This window comes from Mandrillus leucophaeus, unplaced genomic scaffold, assembly GCF_000951045.1.
Source record: "Mandrillus leucophaeus isolate KB7577 unplaced genomic scaffold, Mleu.le_1.0 Scaffold272, whole genome shotgun sequence".
NCBI classification, from domain to species: Eukaryota; Metazoa; Chordata; class Mammalia; order Primates; family Cercopithecidae; genus Mandrillus; species Mandrillus leucophaeus.
Genome location: NW_012102832.1, coordinates 1088278 through 1110612, shown reverse-complemented (window position 1 = coordinate 1110612; position 22335 = coordinate 1088278). Strand labels below are relative to the sequence as shown.

General features: G+C 40.6%; 2 protein-coding genes across 2 annotated transcripts in view; one reads left to right on the top strand and one right to left on the bottom strand.

Annotated features, from left to right (window-relative positions):
- FBXO47 (F-box protein 47) overlaps window positions 1-11592 on the top strand; it is a 46852-nt gene extending 35260 nt beyond the window's left edge. Inside the window, exons 7-11 of the mRNA XM_011984718.1 lie at window positions 2859-3035; window positions 4256-4402; window positions 5361-5503; window positions 9288-9447; window positions 10727-11592. Of these exons, the coding sequence (XP_011840108.1) occupies window positions 2859-3035; window positions 4256-4402; window positions 5361-5503; window positions 9288-9447; window positions 10727-10842 (743 nt within the window). The 3' untranslated portion in view covers window positions 10843-11592. The remainder of the gene's footprint in view (window positions 1-2858; window positions 3036-4255; window positions 4403-5360; window positions 5504-9287; window positions 9448-10726) is intronic.
- An 8155-nt stretch (window positions 11593-19747) lies between these two features.
- The window catches only part of LASP1 (LIM and SH3 protein 1), a 63672-nt gene continuing 61084 nt past the window's right edge, over window positions 19748-22335 (bottom strand). The window contains exon 7 of the transcript XR_001006561.1: window positions 19748-19758. The gene's annotated coding sequence lies outside the window, so the exon portion shown is untranslated. The remainder of the gene's footprint in view (window positions 19759-22335) is intronic.

Sequence of the window (22335 nt, the reverse complement as noted above, 5' to 3'; positions counted from 1 at the left end):
CCTGTCTCAGCCTCCCAAAGTGCTGGGATTACAGGCATGAGCCACCATGCCTGGCCTACATGAATGTTAATAGCAGCATTATTCATAGCAGCCAAAAGATGGAAACATCTCAGATGTCCATCAATGGGTCAATAGATAAACAAAATGTAGTAGTACATCCATACCATAGAATATTATTTGGCCATTAAAAAGAATGAAGTGCTGTGGGGGTTGGGGGAGGGAGAACACCAGGAAGAATAGCTAATGGATGCTGAACTTAATATCTAGGTGATGGAGGGATGGGGGTAAGGGGAGGGATAATATTAGGAGAAATACCTAATGTAGATGATGGGTTGATAGGTGCAGCAAACCACCATGGCACAAACCACCATGGCACATACCTATGTAACAAACCTGCACGTTCTGCCCATGTATCCCAAAACTTAAAGTATAATAAAAATAAATAAATAAATATCTGGGTGATGGAATGATCTGTGCAGCAAACTACCATGGTACACATTTGCCTGTGTAACCTGCATATCTTGCACATGTACCCCTGAACTTAAAATAAAAGTTGAAGAAAAAAAAAAAGAATGAAGTGCTGATACATGCTACAATATGGATGAACCTTGAAAACACTGTATTAGGTGAAATAAGCCAGTCACAAAATGCCACATACTATATGATTTCATTCATATAAAAATTCAGAATAGGGGCCAGGCGTGGTGGCTCACACCTGTCATCCCAGCACTTTGGGAGGCCGAGGCAGGTGGATCACCTAAGGTCAAGAGTTCGACACCAGCCTGGCCAACATGGCAAAACCCCATGTCTACTAAAAATACAAAAAATGTAGCCAGGCGTGGTGACAAGCGCCTGTGATCCCAGCTACTCAGGAGGCTGAGACAGGAGCATCGCTTGAACCTGGGAGACAGAGGTTGCAGTGAGCCGAGATCGCACCACTGCACTCCAGCCTGGGTGACGAGCAAGACTCTGTCTCAAAAAAAAAAAAAGAGAAAAAGAAAAAAATCCAGAATAGGGAAATCCATGGAGATGGAAAGTAGAGCATTGGTTGCTTAGGGCTGGGGGTGGTAAAGGACAGACAGATAACAAGATGATAGCAAAAAGAACAGCATGTCTTTTTGAAGTGATGAAAATGTTCTAAAATTGACTATGATGATGGCTGCACATAACTGTGAGTAAACTAAAATCCATTGAATTGCAAACTTTAAATGGGTAAATTGTATGGTATGTGATTTATATCTCAATAAAGCTTTTGAAAAAGTAGTCCTATGTTAATCTAAATTTTTTGAGATGGATTCTGGCTCTGTTGCCCAGGCTAGAGTGCAGTGGTGTGATCCCGGCTCCCTGCAAACTCTGCCTGCTGGGTTCACACCCATTCTCCTGCTTCAGCCTCCCGGGTAGCTGGGACTACAGGCACCCGCCACCACACCCAGCCAACTTTTTTGTATTTTTACTAAAGATGGGGTTTCACCGTGTTAGCCAGGATAGTCTCAATCTCCTGACCTCGTGATCCACCCGCCTCAGCCTCCCAAAGTGCTGGGATTACAAGTGTGAGCCGCCGCGCCCGGCTGTTAATCTAAAATTTTTGTAGCTGAGTATGGTAACTCATGCTTTGTAATCTCAGCACTTTGGGAGGCTAAGATGGAAAGGTCTCTTGAGGCCAGGGGTTCAAAACCAGCCTGAGCAATATAGTGAGACCTCTGTAACTACAAAAAATTAGCCTGTGGTCCCAGCTACTAGGGAGGCTGAGGTGGGAGGATTGCTTGAACTCAGGAGTTCAAGGTTGTAATGAGCTATGATCAATCATGCCACTGAACTCCAGCTTGGATAACAGAGCAAGACCCCATATCTATCAACAACAGCAACATAACATTTTCTTTTTTTGGGGGACAAAGTCTAGCCCTGTCACCCAGGCTGGAGTGCAGTGGTGAGATCTCAGCTCACTACCACCTCTGTCTCCTGGGTTCAAGTGATTCTCCCTGTCTCAGCCTCCTGAGTAACTGGGATCACAGGCATGTGCCACCACTGCCACCTGGCTAATTTTTTGTATTTTTAGTAGAGACAGGGTTTTGCCATGTTGACCAGGCTGGTTTTGAACTCCTGACCTCAGGTGATCCTCCCACCTCAGCTTCACAAAGTGCTGGCATTACAGGCGTGCGTCACCGCACCTGGTCATAAAATTTTCATAAAGGAAAATGAAGTGACTCTTTCAGTACAAAGTATATTAATGATGTATGTCTTTGACCTTTCTCTGCATTTATTTATTTTTAAATCCAAAATTGTACAAGAGTCTGGTAAGCTTAAGCATGTCTTTTGATTGATTGACCCATTATTCAAAATATTGATTATAAATCAGGAAGGTAAGAGTAAGTAGATAGACAAATTATGAAGTTAGGGGAGTTTAAGAATAGATAATCGGCCAGGCGCAGTGGCTCAAGCCTATAATCCCAGCACTTTGGGAGGCCGAGACAGGCGGATCACGAGGTCAGGAGATCAAGACCATCCTGGCTAACACGGTGAAACCCTGTCTCTACTAAAAAAATACAAAAAACTAGCCGGGCGAGGTGGCGGGCACCTGTAGTCCCAGCTACTCGGGAGGCTGAGGCAGGAGAATGGCGTAAACCTGGGAGGTGGAGCTTGCAGTGAGCTGAGATCCGGCCACTGCACTCCAGCCTGGGTGGTAGAGCAAAACTCCGTCTCAAAAAAAAAAAAGAATAGATAATCTCTTGGTTACTTCCTGTTTAGAAACCTAGTTTACTATTACTAACCATAATGATTAATAAGTTGCTTTGATCACTATTCAATATGCACAGCAGCCTTTCTACAAAGAATGATTTACAATTCTTTTGTCTTCATAGGAAGTGCCCGAAAACTTGAGTTAAGGATCAGACTCTTCTGTAGGAATGTCCTCCTTGATCATTGGACACATCGAAGTGATTCTGCTTTTTGGTTGACACGGATATTAAAACCATGGCCAATGGTGAATCAGGCAAGATTACTGTATATCATCTTTGGGCCAATATCTCCTCAAGATGGTGAGCACCCATTTTTCAGGGGTGTAACATAACTGGTTCATTATTTTTACTTTAGGAAGCATATATATATATTTAAGAAGCATATATTATACACACACGCGCACACGCACGCACGCACACATGCACACAGTGGTACAATCACGGCTCACTGCAAACTCCACCTCCCGAGTTCAAGCAATTCTCCTGTCTCAGCCTCCCAAGCAGCTGGGACTGCAGGTGCGTGCCACCATGCCCAGCTAATTTTTTGTTTTTTTGTTTTTTGTTTTGAGACAGAGTCTCGCTCTGTCACCCAGGCTGGAGTGCAGTGGCGCAATCTCGGCTCACTGTGACCTCCGCTTCCTGGGTTCCCACCATTCTCCTGCCTCAGCCTCCCGAGTAGCTGGGACTACAGGCACCCGCCACCACACCCAGCTAATTTTTTGTGTTTTCAGTAGAGATGGGGTTGCACCATGTTAGCCAGAATGGTCTCAATCTCCTGACCTTGTGATCCACCCACCTCGGCCTCCCAAAGTGCTGGGATTACAGGCGTGAGCCACCACGCCTGGCCAATTTTTTGTATTTTTAGTAAAGACGGGGTTTCACCGTGTTATCCAGGATGGTCTCGATCTCCTGCAGGATCCCACTTTGTTACCCAGGTTGGTCTCAAACTCCTGGGGTCCCACCTTCGCCTCCCCAAGTGCTAGAATTACATGCATGAGCCTCTGTGCCTGGCCAAGAAGCATACACACACACACACACACACACACACACATATATATATATTTTTTAAGACAGTCTCGCTCTGTCACCCAGGCTGGAGTTCAGTGGCCCAATCTCCACTCACTGCAACTTCTGCCTCCCGGGTTCAAGCGATTCTTGTGCCTCAGCCTCCTGAGTAGCTGGGACTACAGGCGTGTACCACCATACCCAGCTAATTTTTGTACTTTTAGTAGAGACAGGGTTTCACAATATTGACCAGGCTGGTCTCGAACTCCCGACCTCAAGTGATCCTCCCACCTCGGCCTCCTAAAGTACTGGGATTACAGGCATGAGCCACCACACCTGGCCAGAGATGTTCAAATCTATACTATTACCAGAATTGACTTCTTGTTATGAAAGTTAAAATGAAAGTAGCTTGTATAAGTAATGGGATTCCATTATGCAATTCACTTTCCTTTTTGAACAAGTCTTTATCACAAAGCCAACTATTCTGTCATAGCCTCATTTTTGTTTCATTTCAGGACAGGTGGATTGGCAGAAAATGATAGAAGAACCTACAGATGAATTCAGTCTGAAAGGTTTGGCTGATGCCATTAAGTTACTATATGACGCTAGCACTAAAGAGTGGACAGCAGATGATGTTATCAGTCTTGTAGATGAACTATCAGGTAAAAAAATATATTTACTAACATAGAATAATAGAAGTTTATTGTTAAAATGCAGTTATAAAATTGTAACAAATGATGTGTCTGTTGGAAACACTGAATGCTCTAAAATATTTAAAGAGTTTGGCATTATGTTTGAAAAGAATGCATATAATGAACTTACTTTCCTTTGCTTGCCAATTTTATAAATAAACATTTATTATTAGGCCGGGCGCGGTGGCTCAAGCCTGTAATCCCAGCACTTTGGGAGGCCGAGACGGGCGGATCACGAGGTCAGGAGATCGAGACCATCCTGGCGAACACGGTGAAACCCCGTCTCTACTAAAAAAAAATTACAAAAAACTAGCCGGGCGAGGTGGCGGGCACCTGTAGTCCCAGCTACTCAGGAGGCTGAGGCAGGAGAATGGCGTAAACCCAGGAAGCAGAGCTTGCAGTGAGCTGAGATCCGGCCCCTGCACTCCAGCCCGGGCGACAGAGTAAGACTCCGTCTCAAAAAAAAAAAAAACATTTATTATTATTATTATTTGAAAACCTCTTCGTTTAATTAGCTCACTTACTCCCATGTTGTAAATTCTCAGAAACACCCTCCTAGGTTCTGTAAGAAGCCCTCTTCTGCAGGTAAAGGAGAGGTGAAACAATTATTCCTATTCCTGCATAATCCTTTAAGATTCTAAAGTTTACAAGGATGCTTTCCTTGCACAGCACTTTGCCTGCTGACCTATGTGTAGGAGAATTGCTTTGATTATATTATTAGTATATTTGTAAGAGTCTCCATGACATGGCAATAACCTGTCTCTAACTGAATGCCATAATTGGTAAACTAGAGCATTTTTTTTTTAGCATTTCCCTCGGCACTAATTGTATTTCCAATAAAGTGATAAAATATTGCATGTACTTAATGGTATTTACTATAGCTGTTGTGTGATTTCTCATTAAATAATTGTTCTTTCTCTAATAAAAGTGGTTCCCCGTGAGTGGCTTCTAGAGAATAATGCACGTCTCCTAATGCTAAGTGGAAACAACATCTGTTTCACTTTCATGGCTAGTAAAGCTGTGAATGGACGGACCATTGAACTGGCAAGGCTCATAGTCTTTTTAGCTTTGGTAAGCAAAAATAAGTTTTTCTCTAGCAAGTTGTTTAACACTACAATTGACCTACCAGGGAGCTGCCCTTAAGGAACTGAAACGTGGACAAAAAACATTTCGTAAAAATGAATATTGAAGTATATATTTTTAATGTTTCTTTTTCAAAATATTAAAACATTTGTTTTGTTTTATTTTGTTTTTTGAGACAGAGTCTCACTCTTTTGCCCAGGCTGGAGTGCAGTGGTGCAGTCTCAGCTCACCGCAACTTCCGCCTCCTGTGTTCAAGCAATTTTCCTGCCTCAGCCTCCTGAGTAGCTGGGACTAGAGGCGTGCGCCACTATGCCTGGCTAATTTTTGTATTTTTAGTAGAGACGGGGCTTCACTATGCTGGCCAGGCTGGTCTTGAACTCCTGACCTTGTGATCTACTCGCCTCGGCCTCCCAAAGTGCTGGTATTACAGGCGTGAGCCACCGCGCCTGGCCCAATATTAAAACATGTCATGAACTATAATATTTGGAATCATCCCTTCTATTAATCTCTCCTCACTTCATGTCTGGATTTTCGTTATACAGTTCTGTTAAGTTATATTCTTTTTTTAAAAAATCCATTTTAAGAAAAGCATCCCATTTGATTTACTTCAAAATAATCACTGTGGGGGTGGGTTGGGTAGAGGACTTGGGAGTAAATGGAGATGGAGTTGAAATAAGATTGATAATTGTTGAAACTGGGAAATGAATACTGGGAGTTTATTATATTATTCTCTCTAATTTTGTATAGTCAAAATGTTTCAAAATAAAAAGTCTTGAAAATATATTTAGGCTGGGCAGGATGGCTCACACCTCTAAACCCAGCACTTTGAGAGGCTGAGACGGAAGGATCACTTGAGCCCAGGAGTTCGAAACTAGCCTGGACAACATGTCGAAACCCATCTCTCCAAAAAATACAAAAATTAGCTGGGTATTTTGGCAACATCTCTGGTCCCAGCTACTCAGGAGGCTGAGGTGGGAGGATTGATTGAGCCTGGGAGTTTAAGGTTACAGTGAACCAAGATTGTGCCACTGTACTCCAGTCTGGGCAACAGAACGAGACCCTCTCCCCTCTCAACACACACACACACACACACACACACACACACACGTGCATACATATATATAAAATATTATATTTATTTAATATTTATTTAACACAAATTTGTATTGAGTGCTTACTATGGGCCATAAATTATGAGATTCTTGAGCCCAGGAGTTCGAGAGCAGCCTGAAAAACACAGCAAAACCCTGTCTCTACAGTAAAAATTTTTTAAAATTGGCCAGGCATGATGGCTCATGCCTGTAATCCCAGCACTTTGGGAGACTGAGGCAGGCCGATCACCTGAGGTCAGGAGTTCGAAACCAGCCTGTCCAATGTGGTGAAACGCCGACTCTACTAAAAGTACAAAAATTAGCCAGGTGTGGTGGCGGGTACCTGTAATCCCAGCTACTCGGGAGGCTGAGGCAGGAGAATCACTTGAGCCCGGGAGGCGGAGGTTGCAGTGAGCAGATCACGCCACTGCACTCCAGCCTGGGTGACAGAGTGAGATGCTGTCTCAAAAATAATACATAATAAAAAAATTTAAAAATTTAAAAAATTAGCCAGGAGTTGTGGCATGCATGCCCGTGAGCTCAGCTACTCAGGAGCTGAAGTGGGAAGATCACTTGAGTCTGGGTGGTCAAGGCTGTGGTGAGCCAAGATAGCACCACTGTACTCTAGCCTGGGCAACAGAATGAGATCCCATCTCAAAAAATAAGTAAAAGGCTGAGTGCAGTGGTTCATGTCTATAATCCCAACTTTTTGGGAGGCTGAGCCCAGAGGATCACTTGAGGCCAGGAGTTCCAGACCATCCTGGGCAATATAGGGAAAGCCTCAATTCTACAAAACATAAAATAAAACTAGCTGGGTGTGGTGGTGTGTACCTATTGTCCTAGCTACTCAGAAGGCTGAGGCGGGAGGATCACTTGAGCCCAGGAGTTTGAAGCTGCAGTGAGCTATGATCACACCACTGTACTTCAGTTTGCATAGCAGAGGGAGACCCTGTCTCTAAAAAATAAATAAGTAAATGAATAAGTAGGAGTTCACCAGGCAGATAGAGGGTGGCAGCAGGTTATTCAAGGCAGAAGAAAAATGGGATCACGTGACTGTATTCAGAACACTGTAAGCAGCTGAGTATGATTTCTGAAGGGTAAAATCTGCAGAAGAGTAGAAGGAGGTGAGATTAGACGTGAAGGGAGAGGCTAGGTAAGGAAGGGTTTTGTGGGCCATTCTGTGGAGCTTCAATCCATTTTCTAATAGGGAGCTACTGAAAAGTTCTATGAAAGAGAGAGACATAATTGGCTTTGTGTTTTTCCAGATCGTTTTGGCAGCACTATAGCAAATGTAATGGAGAGAAAATCACTAGGGGTGGGGAAGCCTTCTCTAGAAAGCCTTCTCTTATTAACATGTCAATTCTGATCATTAAAGTTCTCTGAATTGCCTCTGATTTGTCTTCTCTATCTTCATTTACTATTAGTGTGCTTAAGCCACTGTATGTGTGGGGTAGGTCATCTCCCAAAATAGAGCAAGCTCTTTGAAATCCAGTGCTGTGTCACTTATTTCTTTCATAGTTCCTAGTACAGTATTTTACACATAATAGTCAATAGATCTTTCCTATCACAGTGCTATTATTTAGTTACACTACTATACAGTTTATTTTAATAATGTGCATTATTTATTTGGCTATGTGAGTTAAATTGGCAATTAAGGATGTTAGTAAAGAAACTTTTTACTTTTCAGTCAATTTTAGCAGGAACATGTAATATTTACTTTAAATATTTATTTTTTCAATAATGAAGAAATTTATTCCCTAAAATTCTCAAGATGGAAAGTCGACAATACCATACAATTCTCTTGCTTATTGAAATTGCCCATTTGTCTGTCATCCTCATTGAACTTCTTGAAAATAGAGCCATGTCTTTATGGTTTCTCATTGCATCTTCAGCTCCTGACAGGTGCTCAATAAATGTTTATTGAATGAGTAAATGAGCAGAATTCTTTTTTTCTATGTTCAGTAACTGTTTTATATATATATATATATATATATATATATATATTTGTTTTATATATATTATATATATTTATTTTGTGTGTGTGTGTGACGGCGTCTGGCTCTGTCCCCCAGGCTGGAGTGCAGCAGTGTGGTCTCCGCTCACTGCAACCTCTGCCTCCTGAGTTCAAGTGATTCTCCTGCCTCAGCCTCCTGAGTAGGTGGGATTATAGGCGCCCGCCACCACGCCTGGCTAATTTTTGTATTTTAATAGAGACAGGGTTTCACCATGTTGGCCAGGCTGGTCTCGAACTCCTGACCTCAGGTGATCCGCGCACCTCGGCCTCCCAAAGTGCTGGGATTACAGGCATGAGCCACCGTGCCTGGCCTGTTTTCAATATTAGGTATTGCATTAGTAAATAATATTCTATGATAATCTTAAATTAGGCTTGTATTTACTTCATACTTTTTTCCCATTAAAATCGTACCATTTGAAAGCAAAATAGTATTAGTTACAAGGGCATTTCCCATGTATAGACTCAGTATGGTGTCAGGTATCATAAATTATGTAAAATCACAAACTATCATTGTTCATCATTGTTCACCATTTTCAAATTCTATAGCTTTCTTCACATGAAGGTTTACAATGCTTTATATGTCTAAATCAGGTGTGTGAGAAAGAACTATAAAATTCTATAGCTTTCTTCACATGAAGGTTTACAATGCTTTATATGTCTAAATCAGGTGTGCGAGAAAGAACTATACTGCATGGATTGGACAGTTAATATGATGCAAAAAGTCTGCAAAGTCTTTAGCACTCCAGTGGAAAGAAATAACTTCCTGCAGAATGTGGCAAATGCATTTGCATGTGTTATAATGGAAATGCTGCAATCAATTATGTCTGGTGAGTAGGAATGTACTTGGTGCACAGGTGTGCATAAAAATGCGCTCTAGTTTCCACCTAAAACGGAGATATTTTTCTCTAACAGTCCAAGAATAGAAAAAAAAAAAGCTATTTCTATGTTGACTTTAAAAAAAAAAATTAACAATAAATGGAGCAGACTTCTTGTTTGTTTGTTTGTTTTTCCTTGCAATATATTTAGTTCCTGGCTTTCATCACTTTAAAAATCTAGTATTGGTTTTAATGGAGAATATAAAGTTGAAGAGTCTGCTCTGAAAGGAACCACTTTCAATTTTGCACAGCAAAAAAATTTAACTTGCTCACTTACCAACTGTCACTAGCATAAAAATATATTTGTAAATATTATTTTACAGCTTTATTAAGTAACCAACATGATAATTAACTCTATTTTACATGAGAAAACTAAGGCTTAAAGAAGTTACCTGACTTACCAAGGTCTCAAAGTTAGAAGCAATAAAGCATGGATGAGCATCCTTTTCTTCTGACTTCTAATCTACTTTTCTTATATAATTCCTTGATTTCAGTAGTTAACCTGACTTAGTAAAGTCACTAACAAAAAGCCTTCTGTTTAAATATTACTAGGGAAGGCCAGGCACGGTGGCTCACGCCTGTAATCCCAGCACTTTGGGAGGCCAAGGCGGGCGGATCGCGAGGTCAGGAGATCCAGACTATCCTGACTAACATGGTGAAACCCCATCTCTACTAAAAATACAAAAAAATTAGCTGGGCGTGGTGGTGGGTGCCTGTAGTCCCAGCTACTCGGGAGGCTGAGGTAGGAGAATCGCTTGAACCTGGGAGACGGAGCTTGCAGTGAGCCGAGATCGCACCACTGCACTTCAGCCTGGGCGACACAGGGAGACTCTGTCTCAAAAAAAAAATAAATAAATAAGTATTACTAGGGAAAATTAGAACATCTTAAGTTTCAAATAAATTATATACTTACAAGGTGGGCGGATCACCTGAGGTCAGAAGTTTGAGACCAACCTGACCAACATGGAGAGACATCATCTCTACTAAAAATAGAAAAATTAGCCAGGTGTAGTGGTGCATGCCTGTAATCCTAGCTACTTGGAAGGCCGAGGCAGAAGAACCGCTTGAACCCAGGAGGCAGAGGTTGCAGTGAGCCGAGATGGCACCACTGCACTCCAGCCTGAGCAACACAGGGAGACTCCATCTCAAAAAATATATTAATTAATAAAATAAATTATATACTTAAAATTTTAACTGTCATTTTATTTTCCCTACTATGTATGGCATATAGGAGACCGTGATGAAGATGACAGAAGCTTTCTGAATTTGTTCCATCTTGTACATGCTCAGGCTAACTTCCATAAAGAGGTCCTGTATTTGACCATGAATACTTCTCTGTCTGCCTAAATCCTCAGAAAGCCTTGCCTTTAGAGAACCTCACTGAACTAATGATTAGAGGAGTGGTACTTTTTCACTCAAAAAATAGCATCCATGGGACTTTTTATCATCTAAGTAACCTAAGAATTCAAAAGCTGGATAGAATTTTAGAAGCAGCTACTTACATCGTTATTAATATAAAAATAACAGGCAAACTCAAGAATGAACTGAGATTTCTCTGGAAAACAAGCTCTGCCTCTCCAGGTTTTAGTCAACCTAACACCAAACCAAAATAGAATGTTAGCTGTTCAAGAATCTGGGACCAGCCAACCTGTATGTGTGGATTTTTGAAGCAAGAGAAAATTCCATTTTATAGTTAGACCCAAATTCACTAAATAGTATGTGTGTTCACTTTGTTTAAGTTGTATAGACATAGCTCAGAATGTTTTGTGAAGATTTGCAATATGGTGTTTTGGAATGTGTAGAATACAAATCACAGTTTTTACTACCTTCTTGGCATATGCTTACAAAGAACATTATATTTTGTTCATGTTTTACATGAACTAACAGATAAAAAAGTATATGTATATGTCTGTGTGTGTGTGTGTATATATATATACAGAGAGAGAGAGACAGACATATATTTCCTTCTTTAAGATAATCATACAAAAGGTCTATACATACAGGAAGGTGTATATTGTCTCAATACAATCAAATCTTTTACTAGGGATTCAAATAAAATGTAGCAAATAAGAGAAAAACAAAATGAAAGAAAATAGCTATTCTGCTGCCGGAATAATCTTTACAAACAGTTTTTACTTCTTCCTAAAGCTTTTCTCCCTCTCTTAAAAAGTGAGATTTGGCTGGGTGCAGTGGCTCAAGCCTGTAATCCCAGAAATTTTGGAGGCTGAGGCAGGAGGATCCCTTGAGTCCAGGAGTTGAAGGCTACAGTGAGTTATGATTGCACCATTGCACTTCAGCCTGGTGACACAGTGAGACCCTGTTTCTAAAAAAAAAGAAACAAAACAAAACAAACGAGATTTGACGAAGGAAAGTAAAAGTATGAGTGGTTTACAGCAGCCCATGAGAGAGTAGGGTTCGGTTCTCTTCACTCAAGTATATAGATTCCAAGAAGCTGCAGGACTATTTCAGCCTGACTAGCATCTGCCACTACTGCTTTTACTTTTACTATTAAAGTAGATAATAATAGTACTTGACAGGGCTGAAATAATGCTGGAGTCCTCCTGGATCTCCCATCCCATTTTTTTCTCCTTGGGTTTGAGCACTTTACTTCTGAAGACACATTGCTTCCACCTGGACTTCTCAGAGGCTGGCTTTCTTTACCCACGCTCTTGATTTAATTCACCTTTGGAGCTGATGAAGGGAAGAAACACTAGAGGATATGGAAAGTATCTGCAGAAGTAGGGTGTAAAGTGTGGGAAATTCTCAAATGTTTGGTAAGAGGGTCTCAGTGAGAGATGAATAGGACTGAGGAAGAGTGAAAATTATGGAGAAAATACAAATTGTGAAAACAGGATTTTATTATATTTCAGTAGTAAAGGCACTTAACCTTCATCTCTGGAGGGTGAGAAGTTTAACTGTCTTTCTTAGATGGGTTTTCCAACTGTAATTTCATTGGTGGCCGGAATTTTTTTCTCCAGTTTTTTATTAGCATATTTATGCAAAAACAAAGTTCTTGCTTTTATCCTGGTTTCATTTTCTTCTTCTCAATTTAAGAATTCGCCCTCAGTGAATTATAAATGGAATTGAATTATAAAGATTAAAAGTTGGCAGATATCAGAGTATAAAATAATACCTTAGATTTTTCATTTTCCCCTCTCTTTTTTCCTATACATGCTTGCAAAGCATAGATTTATCAAAACATTGGTTATTCCAAGTTAAGAACATACCTCTTCAACTACCTGTGAGGGAAAGAAAAAATAAGGAAAAAAAAAAGTGAAATATTTAAATATAGATAGTGAATTTTTTTTTTTTTTTTTTTTTTTTTTTTTTTTTTTTTTTGAGACTGAGTCTCACTGTGCTGCCCAGGCTGGAGTGCAGTGGTGTAATCTTGGCTCACTGCAACTTCCGCCTCTCTACTTCAAGCGATTCTCCTGCCTCAGCCTCCCCAGTAGCTGGGACTTACAGGCGTGTGCCACCATACCTGGCTAATTTTTTTGTATCATTAGTAGAGACAGGGTTTTGCCATGTTGGCCAGGCTGATTTCAAACTCCTGACCTCAGGTTATCCACCCGCCTCAGCCTCCCAAAGTGCTAGGATTACAGGTGTAAGTCACCATGCCCGGCAATAGTGAATATTTTTAATATTTTAGTAAATGGATTCTAGATTTCATTTCCTTAGAGAAAGAAATTTTGCATTGTAAAGTTTCCTTGAATTCCTTGAATGATCCCAGTCTCCACAGCAATTGTTTTTAGCAAGTTTACAAAAGAAGCATGTAAAACGTATTTGGTCTGGGTTTTGAATCTTCTTTATACACTTGAACTGACATGACTGCTGCTGTAATTTTAAAAAACCCTCACATTATTTATTTCATTATTCTTAATAATTGTTAGATTATTATATCATCCTTACCAAAAATTTGGAACATAAAAAGTTTGATTCATTCTTTGGGTGCAGGAAATAAACTGTGTCATTCTGCCACCAATAAAAAGCAAGCTGACAAATTGTCCACTCAATTGTTAAAAATTATAAATAACATTTATGACCAAATTTGCAGTTTTTTCAATTCGGTGGTCCGTTCTTTTTTGCTGAATACCTTTATCATGAGGAAGTGTAATGTCAAATTTTAAAGGGGAAATTAACTTTTAAAAGCATATGTTTTTCTTACCATTACTATCAATGTTTAAGTGATGGTATAGGCAGTCATATTGTCACAAAAAAAAGAGAATTTGGAATATGAATAGTTTAAAAATGTTAGGAGACTGTCAATTTCTATCTAACTCTGGAACAGTCATAACAACATAACTATGTAAAGTACTAACAAGTCAGATAATTTAGCCTGTACTGTTTTTTAAAGTAGAAGATTGGCTGCTGGGCGTGGTGACTCACGATCCCAGCACTTTGGGAGGCCGAGGCGGGCAGATCACAAGGTCAGGAGTTCGAGACAAGCCTGGCCAAGAGACCAGCCTAGCCAGTGTGGTGAAACCCTGTTTCCACTAAAAACACAAAAATTAGCCAGGCGTGGTGGCGGGCGCCTGTAATCCCAGCTACTTGAGAGGCTGAGGCAGGAGAATTGCTTAAACCCGGGAGGCGGAGGTTGCAGTGAGCCAAAATCACGCCATTGCACTCCAGCCTGAGCAATGGAGCGAGACTCTGACTCAAAAAAAAAAAAAAAAAAGATTGGCCTAAATTAGCAGACCTCGGCGCCCAGCTCCTTTTTCCTTTTTGTAATGATTTCCTCAGCCTCCTTTGACTTTGATTTGTAGAATGATTTTTTACTCCCTGTAGAAGGCAAGTTCAATAACACATTATTATCTTTATCTTTATTATTGTTTCTACACACACCATGCACCATAATAGTACTAACAAACTAATAATGCTACCTTCCTGAGAAACTAATTGAAAATGTACAACTTGTGATAAACTCTCTGTACCTTGTGAAACTATGAAACTTTAACACTTTTTTGGAGGATTCCTTCTCATGCCAATTATGAGATACCCGACAGAAGGTGCAGCTGAAAATACCATCTTATGTCAATGAATAACAAATACTAACCTCTTTGTGATTATTACTAAAAGGTTAACCTCTTTATGCAAATAGTACTCAATTGTATGATTAAAGATTTTTATGTCAATAAATATTGTGAAAGGTAAAAGTAAGGCTATTACAAAAGCCTCTTTGGTTATTGGATATCTTACTAACAATGTGACTTCTGTAGCACTTCCACCAGCAGGTAACTGTGAAACCTGTAAGAAATCAGGATATGGACATATGCTTCTTGGTTTTTGAAGCATTACTAAGCTAGGAAAGGTGACCTGAAAGATAGCTGCATTGAACAGTCTTCTCCAGGTTAAAAAAGAAAAAATTTCCAAAGGACTAAGATTGCATTCTTTTCATCGAGAAAACAAATATATTCCATTTAAGGGCAAGATTGAAAAAAAAAAAAAGAAGAAAAATATAACTCCAGAAAATTCCTCAAATAACTAGAGACTGAAAAAGGAACCCTACAAACCCCAATGATTTGCCCTTTGAAAGACTCTTAAAATAATAATAGTAATACTTGTAGACATTCTGAGATCACTGCTTTCTTAAAGGTACATATAACTGGAAAATATACATTGCTATTTCAGAAGTATTGTATTTATGGTAAAATTTCTTTGATACTAAATATATTTGCTAAATTTTGTTTATTTACTATATTAATAAAACTATGTTAAAATTGAAAACATTCCAACTTGTTCAGAGTTTGTCATTATGCAAGTCATTGAGTTTTTTGTGGGGGAGCTTATCTTCATTTAAGCTGTTAATTATAGCTCTACCATGATCAAAAAAATGAAATGTCTTAATATAAATTAATATTGTAATTAGGTGTATATTTATGTATGTGTATACTTACACTTAATATTAACATAAAATTAAATAATTTCATTTACTAGCAATAACTCATAAACAGTAATCTATAGAACAGTATTCTGCACTGTTCCGCTATTTAATTCAGTGATTAAATCCATAAGCAATGAATATTCCAATTACTGCTAAACTAGAAATGCTATAATTATCATAGCTTAATACCAGTTTCAAAAAATAATATATGTAATTAAATATTGTGGATTACCTGCAATTTCCCATGACTATAAGATCTTACAGTGTTTTTTTGAGACAGATTCTGTCACCCAGGCTGGAGTACAGTAGTGCGATCTTGTCACACTGAAACCTCTGCCTCCCAAGTTTAAGCGATTCTCCTGCCTCAGCCTCCTGGGAAGCTGGGACCACAGGCACATACTACCATGCCTGGCTAATTTTTGTATTTTTAGTAGAGCTGGGGTTTCACTTTGTTGGAAAGGCCGGTCTCAAACTCCTGACCTCAGGTGACCTGCTTCCCTCAGCCATCCAAAGTGCTGGCATTACAGGCATGAAGCACAGTGCCCGGCCTCTTACAGTGTGTTTTTGTTTTTTGTTTTGTTTGTTTGTTTTTTGTTTGTTTTTTCGAGGCATAGTCTTGCTCTGTAGCCCTGGCTGGAGTGCAATGGTGTGATCTTGGCTCACTGCAACCTCCGCTTCCTGGGTTCGAGCAATTCTCCTGCCTCAGCCTCCTGAGCAGCTGGGATTACAGGCACGTGCCACAATGCCCAACTTTTTTTTTTTTTTTTGTATTTTTAGTAAAGACGGGGTTTCACCATGTTGGCCAGGCTGGTCTCGAACTCCTGACTTCGTGATCTGCCCACCTTGGCCTCTCAAAGTGCTGGGATTATAGGCATGAGCCACCGCACCCAGCCTGTTTTTTGTTTTTTGTTTTTGTCTTTTTGTTTTTTGGTTTTTTTTTTTGAGACGGAGTCTTGCTCTGTCGCCCAGGCTGGAATGCAGTGACCGGATCTCAGTTCACTGCAAGCTCCGCTTCCCAGGTTTACACCATTCTCCTGCCTCAGCCTCCCGTGTAGCTGGGACTACAGGTGCCCGCCACCTCGCCTGGCTAGTTTTTTGTATCTTTTAGTAGAGATGGGGTTTCACGTGTTAGCCAGGATGGTCGCGATCTCCTGACCTTGTGATCCGCCCGTTTCGGCCTCCCACAGTGCTGGGATTACAGGCTTGAGCCACCACGCCCGACCAGTTTTTTGTTTTTTGTTTTGAGACAGCATCTCACTCTGTCGCCCAGGCTGGAGTGCAGTGGTGCAATCTCGGCCCACTGCAACCTCCACCTTCCGGTTCAAGTGATGCTCCTGCCTCAGCCTCCTGAGTAGCTGGGATTACATGCATGTGCCACCTCGCCCAGCTAATTTTGTATTTTCAGTAGAGATGGGGTTTCACCATGTTGGCCAGTCTGGTCTCCAATTCCTGACCTCAAGTGATCTTCCTGCGTCAGCCTTCCAAAGTGCTGGGATTACAGACGTGAGCCACCACCATGCCTGGCAGTCTCACAGTTTAAATTTTAAGTACAAAGATGTTCTTAAACATTTCTAAATGTATCTGCCTTAGTGTGATTGATTTTATAATGGGTGTTGTGTCAATGATTTTTTCTGTTCCCCTCTTAATATATGACTTTGGTTTTATTTTTGTTTAAAATAGATGGGTGCAAAACTGACTTAGAAGAGGATACTCTAGACTTTGAAAATATTTATAGTTTGATAAAGCCAACGCATGTAATTTACAAAGACAATTTTCCACTTCAGTTGTGCTTTGATGCCTTACTAAGGAAAAGTCCCATTATTTTTGAGTAATTTAAAATCAAAATGACATTTTGGCCAGGCATGGTGGCTCACACCTGTAATCCCAGCACTTTGGGAGACTGAGGCAGGCAGATAACTTGAGGTCAGGAGTTCCAGACCAACCTGGCCAACATGATGAAAACCCATCTCTACTTTAAAAAAATACAAAAATTAGCCAGGCATAGGGGTGCATGCCTGTGGTCGCAGCCACTCAGAAGGCTGAGGCAGGAGAATCGCTTGAACCCAGGAGGCAGAGATTGCAGTGAGCCGAGATCATTCCATTGCACTCCAGCCTGGGTGACAAGAGCGAAACTCCGTCTCAAAAAACAAAAATAAAATAAATAAAATACATCATTCTTCCCCACAAACCCCGTTTTCATCAAGAAAGCAGGTATTAGTGTAATGATTCTTAGCATTGTCACTTGATTTTTTCTAATCTATTCAGAGTGGTTTTTATTTCATTGACATTTTATTGGACAAAATTACCCTATGACACAGATTTATAAAATTTATACAAAACCTTATATTACAGAAGTAACTTTTTTCAGTGTTTTATTATGTTTTGGGATGCCAAAATACAAATAGTTTAAATGTAAAATTTAAACAACTATCAAAATAATACAGTAAAACCCTGTTATAAGCTAGCATACTGTTGCATAAATATAAGCACAAAGTCATACATTTTTTCCAAAATATATTGATTTATTTTTTTAAAATCCTATTTTACAACTGAAGAGATGGGTAATCTTCTCTCCTTACACTGTACCCAATACCAGTGGTATATGTCACCAGTGTATGAGTGAAATCTGCTGGTTTTTTTCCACTGAATTGATTAGTTGGTTCAACTTTGTAAGAATACAGACTGAGAAGACCAGAGCAAGCTTGGTTAGACTATACCTTAAAGATCTATACCGTCATAACTAACTCTAATTTCAACTCCTCCAAAATACTGGCACTTGCCTGAATTACCTAGGTAAGGATGTAGAGCTGCTGTCTTGGCTTGAAGAGGGAAATTGTAGTTTGAAACACTAAGTTATACTGGAGTTAGAAGAATATTTTAGTGGAAAATGTCACGTCAAGGACTCCACTGAAGATCATTCCTAAATATATCCAGGTTCACAGTCATGCTTCTTGCGTCCATGTATGTCAGATTACCTGTCTTTTTGCAGTATACCACAATGCAGTATCATACTTGTTAATATTCCTGAAACAGTTTAGGCAAATTATCACTGACATAATATATATATTTGGAGTAAATAAATAATGGCCATTTTCTCATCAAAATCTGGCTGTTGGTGCAAAAAAAAAAAGGGAGTTTTGCAGTTAAATTTTCACTATAAAATGTCATGTTGGGGAGAATATTCAGAAAAGGGGGACTACCAGTGAGCTATTAAGAGTTTGTTCCATGGGAATTCTGTTCTCAATGATGTAGTTTCCAAAGAGATAATGCGACCTTGGCCTAACACTTTCATTTGACAGAATAAACAGAAGACCTAAAGCTTATGTATTTATTTATTTTTATTTTATTTTTTATTTTTGTGGAGATGGGGGTCTCGCTATGTTGCCTGGGCTGGTCTGGAATTCCTGGCCTCAAGCTATCCTCCTGCTTCTACCTCCCTAAATGCTGGGATTATAGGCATGTTCCATAGTGCCTGGCCTAGCCCTGAAGTTTAAATGACTTATGCAAAGTCACATAATCTGTTGCCAAAACAAAGCTTCCAGAATTGTGTTTTTTCTTGTCCATAATTCTTATGTTTTTATTATTATTATTATTATTATTATTATTATTATTATTGAGATGGAATCTCACTGTGTCACCCAGGCTGGAGTGCAGAGGTGTGATCTCAGCTCACTGCAACCTCCGCCTCCCAGGTTCAAGCCATTCTCCTGCCTCAGCCTCCTGAGTAGCTGGGATTACAGGCACCTGCCACCACACCACGTAATTTTTGTATTTTTAGTAGAGACAGAGTTTCACCATGTTGGTCAGACTGGTCTCAAACTCCTGACCTCAAGTGATCCACCTGCCTCGGCCTCCCAAAGTGCTGGGATTACAGGCGTGAGCCACTGTGCCTGGCCTTGTCCATAATTTTTAAATGCAACTTTTCCATTTTAATTGTGACATATAATGCCTCAATTTTTGTTTTAAAACATGGAAATTGGACACAATGTTATTACTAAAAGCTATTAATTTAACCTTTCTCCTTATTTATTTATTTATTTTATTTTATTTTATTTGAGTTGTAGTCTCACTATGTCTCCCAGGCTGGAGTGCAGTGACATGATCTCAGCTCACTACAACCTCTGCCTCCCGGGTTCAAGCGATTCTTCAGCCTCAGCCTCCCAGGTAGCTGGGACGGCAGGCACGCACTACCGTGCCTAATTTTTGTATTTTTATTAGAGATGGGGTTTTACCATGTTGGCCAGGCTGGTCTCCAATTCCTGACCTCAGGTGATCTGCCCGCCTCAAAGTGCTGGGGTTACAGGTGTGAGCCACCGCGCCTGACTCTCCTTGTTTATTTTTAAGTGAGAAGGGAAAATTAAATGTAGAACAATTACGACAGACTTGTAAAAGGAATAAACACCCCAGATTTGCAAGCCAATTCTACTCTGAATCCCAAAATATATAGTTTCTTCAACTCTAATGGGTCAGAGAACTATGTGGAAAGTTTTTTTTTTTTTTTTCCAGAAAAGATCTTTGACAAAACACACACATACCCCCACTCATTTTGGGGTAAGAGATTTTTCCTAAATAAGTATAGCCATCTTGTTTCTATCATTTATAATTCAATCAGCTGCAAGGATGAGGACTATATAACCATTTCTCCCTTTAAATGAGAAACTGGGATACAAGTGGTTTGAGGTAGGGAAGAAATGATAAATTTTAAAAACTCAAATGACAAGTTCTTCCTGGCTGGAGAGTGAGACAAGAGAAACCACAAAACCCCAGATTGTGCAATCTGTAAAGACAGTGATAAAGTGACTACTTCATAGGTGAAGATGGACAACTTGAACTTCCCCTTGAGTTTCACAAGGGAGCCCTGTGTGTGAGAAGGAAGGAACATATTTGAGTGTAATGTGCAGTTGCATTTAGATCTAAGGAAACTTAAAATGAATTTAAGTTTCCTTAAATTAAGGAAATTTAAGTTTCCTTAATTCAAAATGAATTTTTGAGCAGTTCTCCACTGTAACTTTAATAAGTCTCCATTTCAACTTTCTGTTCTCAATCCCCTCTATCTACAGCTCAAACACATGCAGTATCTGCCAGCCATGTCCATTAATTCCTGATGTCCCAGCCAAGTGCCTCTCAGCTCAAAAAGCCCCTTGCTTGCCAGGGGTCAGCCATGTCTGGAAGGCTCTGAAAGAGGTCTGCTGGGCAGCGGGACTGCTGCTGTGGATGAGAGACCTCTTGTTGGACTGGAGAGACCAGGAGCTGTAAGAAACCCAGAAATAAAAAGGCTTAGATGGGGACAGCTGCAAAGGTATCAGCTCCCAAGTACCAGGAGCTCCTCCCTCCTCTCCACCAAATCCCACAGTTGGGACATCTCCCCGAAAGCCCCACCCCAAGTAAAATTATTTGCTGTCTCACCCTCAAATAAGAATGAGTCAATAATTAAGTAATGCAATTATACAAGCATAGTCGTAAACAACTATGTTGCAAGTATGCTGACATGCAAAGATGTGTTTTATCTTTAATTACCGGAAGAAAATAGACAACTTGAGTTTGCGCACCTAACTTGAAGAAGAAATTAGGAAATAATAGTCCCTCCCCACCACACCCATCACTCCCAACCCATTCTGCCTAAAACTCCTTTGCATTGTAGATTTTATTTGTAATTTTTAAACTCTTATTTTAAATTAGGTCCCAAAGAAAGAAGCTGGCATTTCTTATTCTTTTCAGAGTGGTCTGAGAAAAAAAATAGGAAAGCGAACTCTTTCTTTTTTTTTTTTTTTTTTTTAAATCAATACCCGAGATAACAGCCAGAAGCAAAAATCCACCGGTGCGTCAGCAAGCAGGGCACTCGGCCATTCAGCTCCATCCTTCCCTCTGAGCTGTTCTCCAGCAGGCTCCAGCCGCAGCTCCAGGCCACTAGAGCAGATAGATAATGTAGGACAGAATGACCAGGCCTATGATAGCAAAGAACATCAGGATGAAAATATCCAGCATTGTGGATTCCTAGGCCGACCAGGCCCCTGGATTCTGGTGAAACGTGAGCTGTGAGCACGGAGGTTGCAATCGGTGGAGAGAAATGGCTCCTCTTCCCTCCACGGCTCAGCCCTTGTTCTTTCCCCTCCCCCTCCTGGGGGCCTGAGACTGAAGGATGCTGCAGCTCCACCAGCAGCTTCCTGCCCCCCCACCAACCACAGCCAACCAATCACAAAGCCTGGGGGTGGATAGCCAAGGAGCTGCCAGATTTAGACCCACAGAACCGCAGAATCAAAGGGGCTCAATTTCTCCCCAGTAACCCAATCTGACCCCTTTGTATCTAAATGGAGCCTGCATGCTCTGGATGTAGGAGGAGATAGGATCCTACCCAGCTCCCCCGCGAGTGAATCCTCCTGACTGCCTTCTTCGCCTTTCCTCTCACACACCTAGGGCAGATTATCTCAGAAAAATCACGGTTGGGTATTGGGTGGGCCATTGGCAACTTCTAAAGGTCACATTATGGGGAGACACAGACAAAGGACTCATATGGATCTCAGTGGGCTTCCCTGGGGGATGAAGCTAACATTTACACATTTCCTACATTGGGTCAGATATTGTACATGTGGTGCAATTTCAACCACCCTACGAGTCTTTCATAGATGGGGGTCAGAGATAGCCAGAAATTTACCTAATGCTTCATAGCTTAGAAGTATCAGAGACCAGCCGGGCACAATGGCTCGCGCCTGTAATCCCAGCACTTTGGTAGGCCAAGGCAGGTGGATCACAAGGTTGCGAGTTCAAGACCAATGTGGCCAAGATGGTGAAACCCTGTCTCTACCAAAACTACAAAAGTTAGCCAGACTTGGTGCCGCATGCCTGTAATGCCAGTTACTCAGGAGGCTGAGGCAGAGAATTGCTTGAACCCAGGAGGTGGAGCCGAGATTGTGCCACTGCACTCTAGCCTGGGCTACAGAGCAAGGCTCCATCTCAAAAAA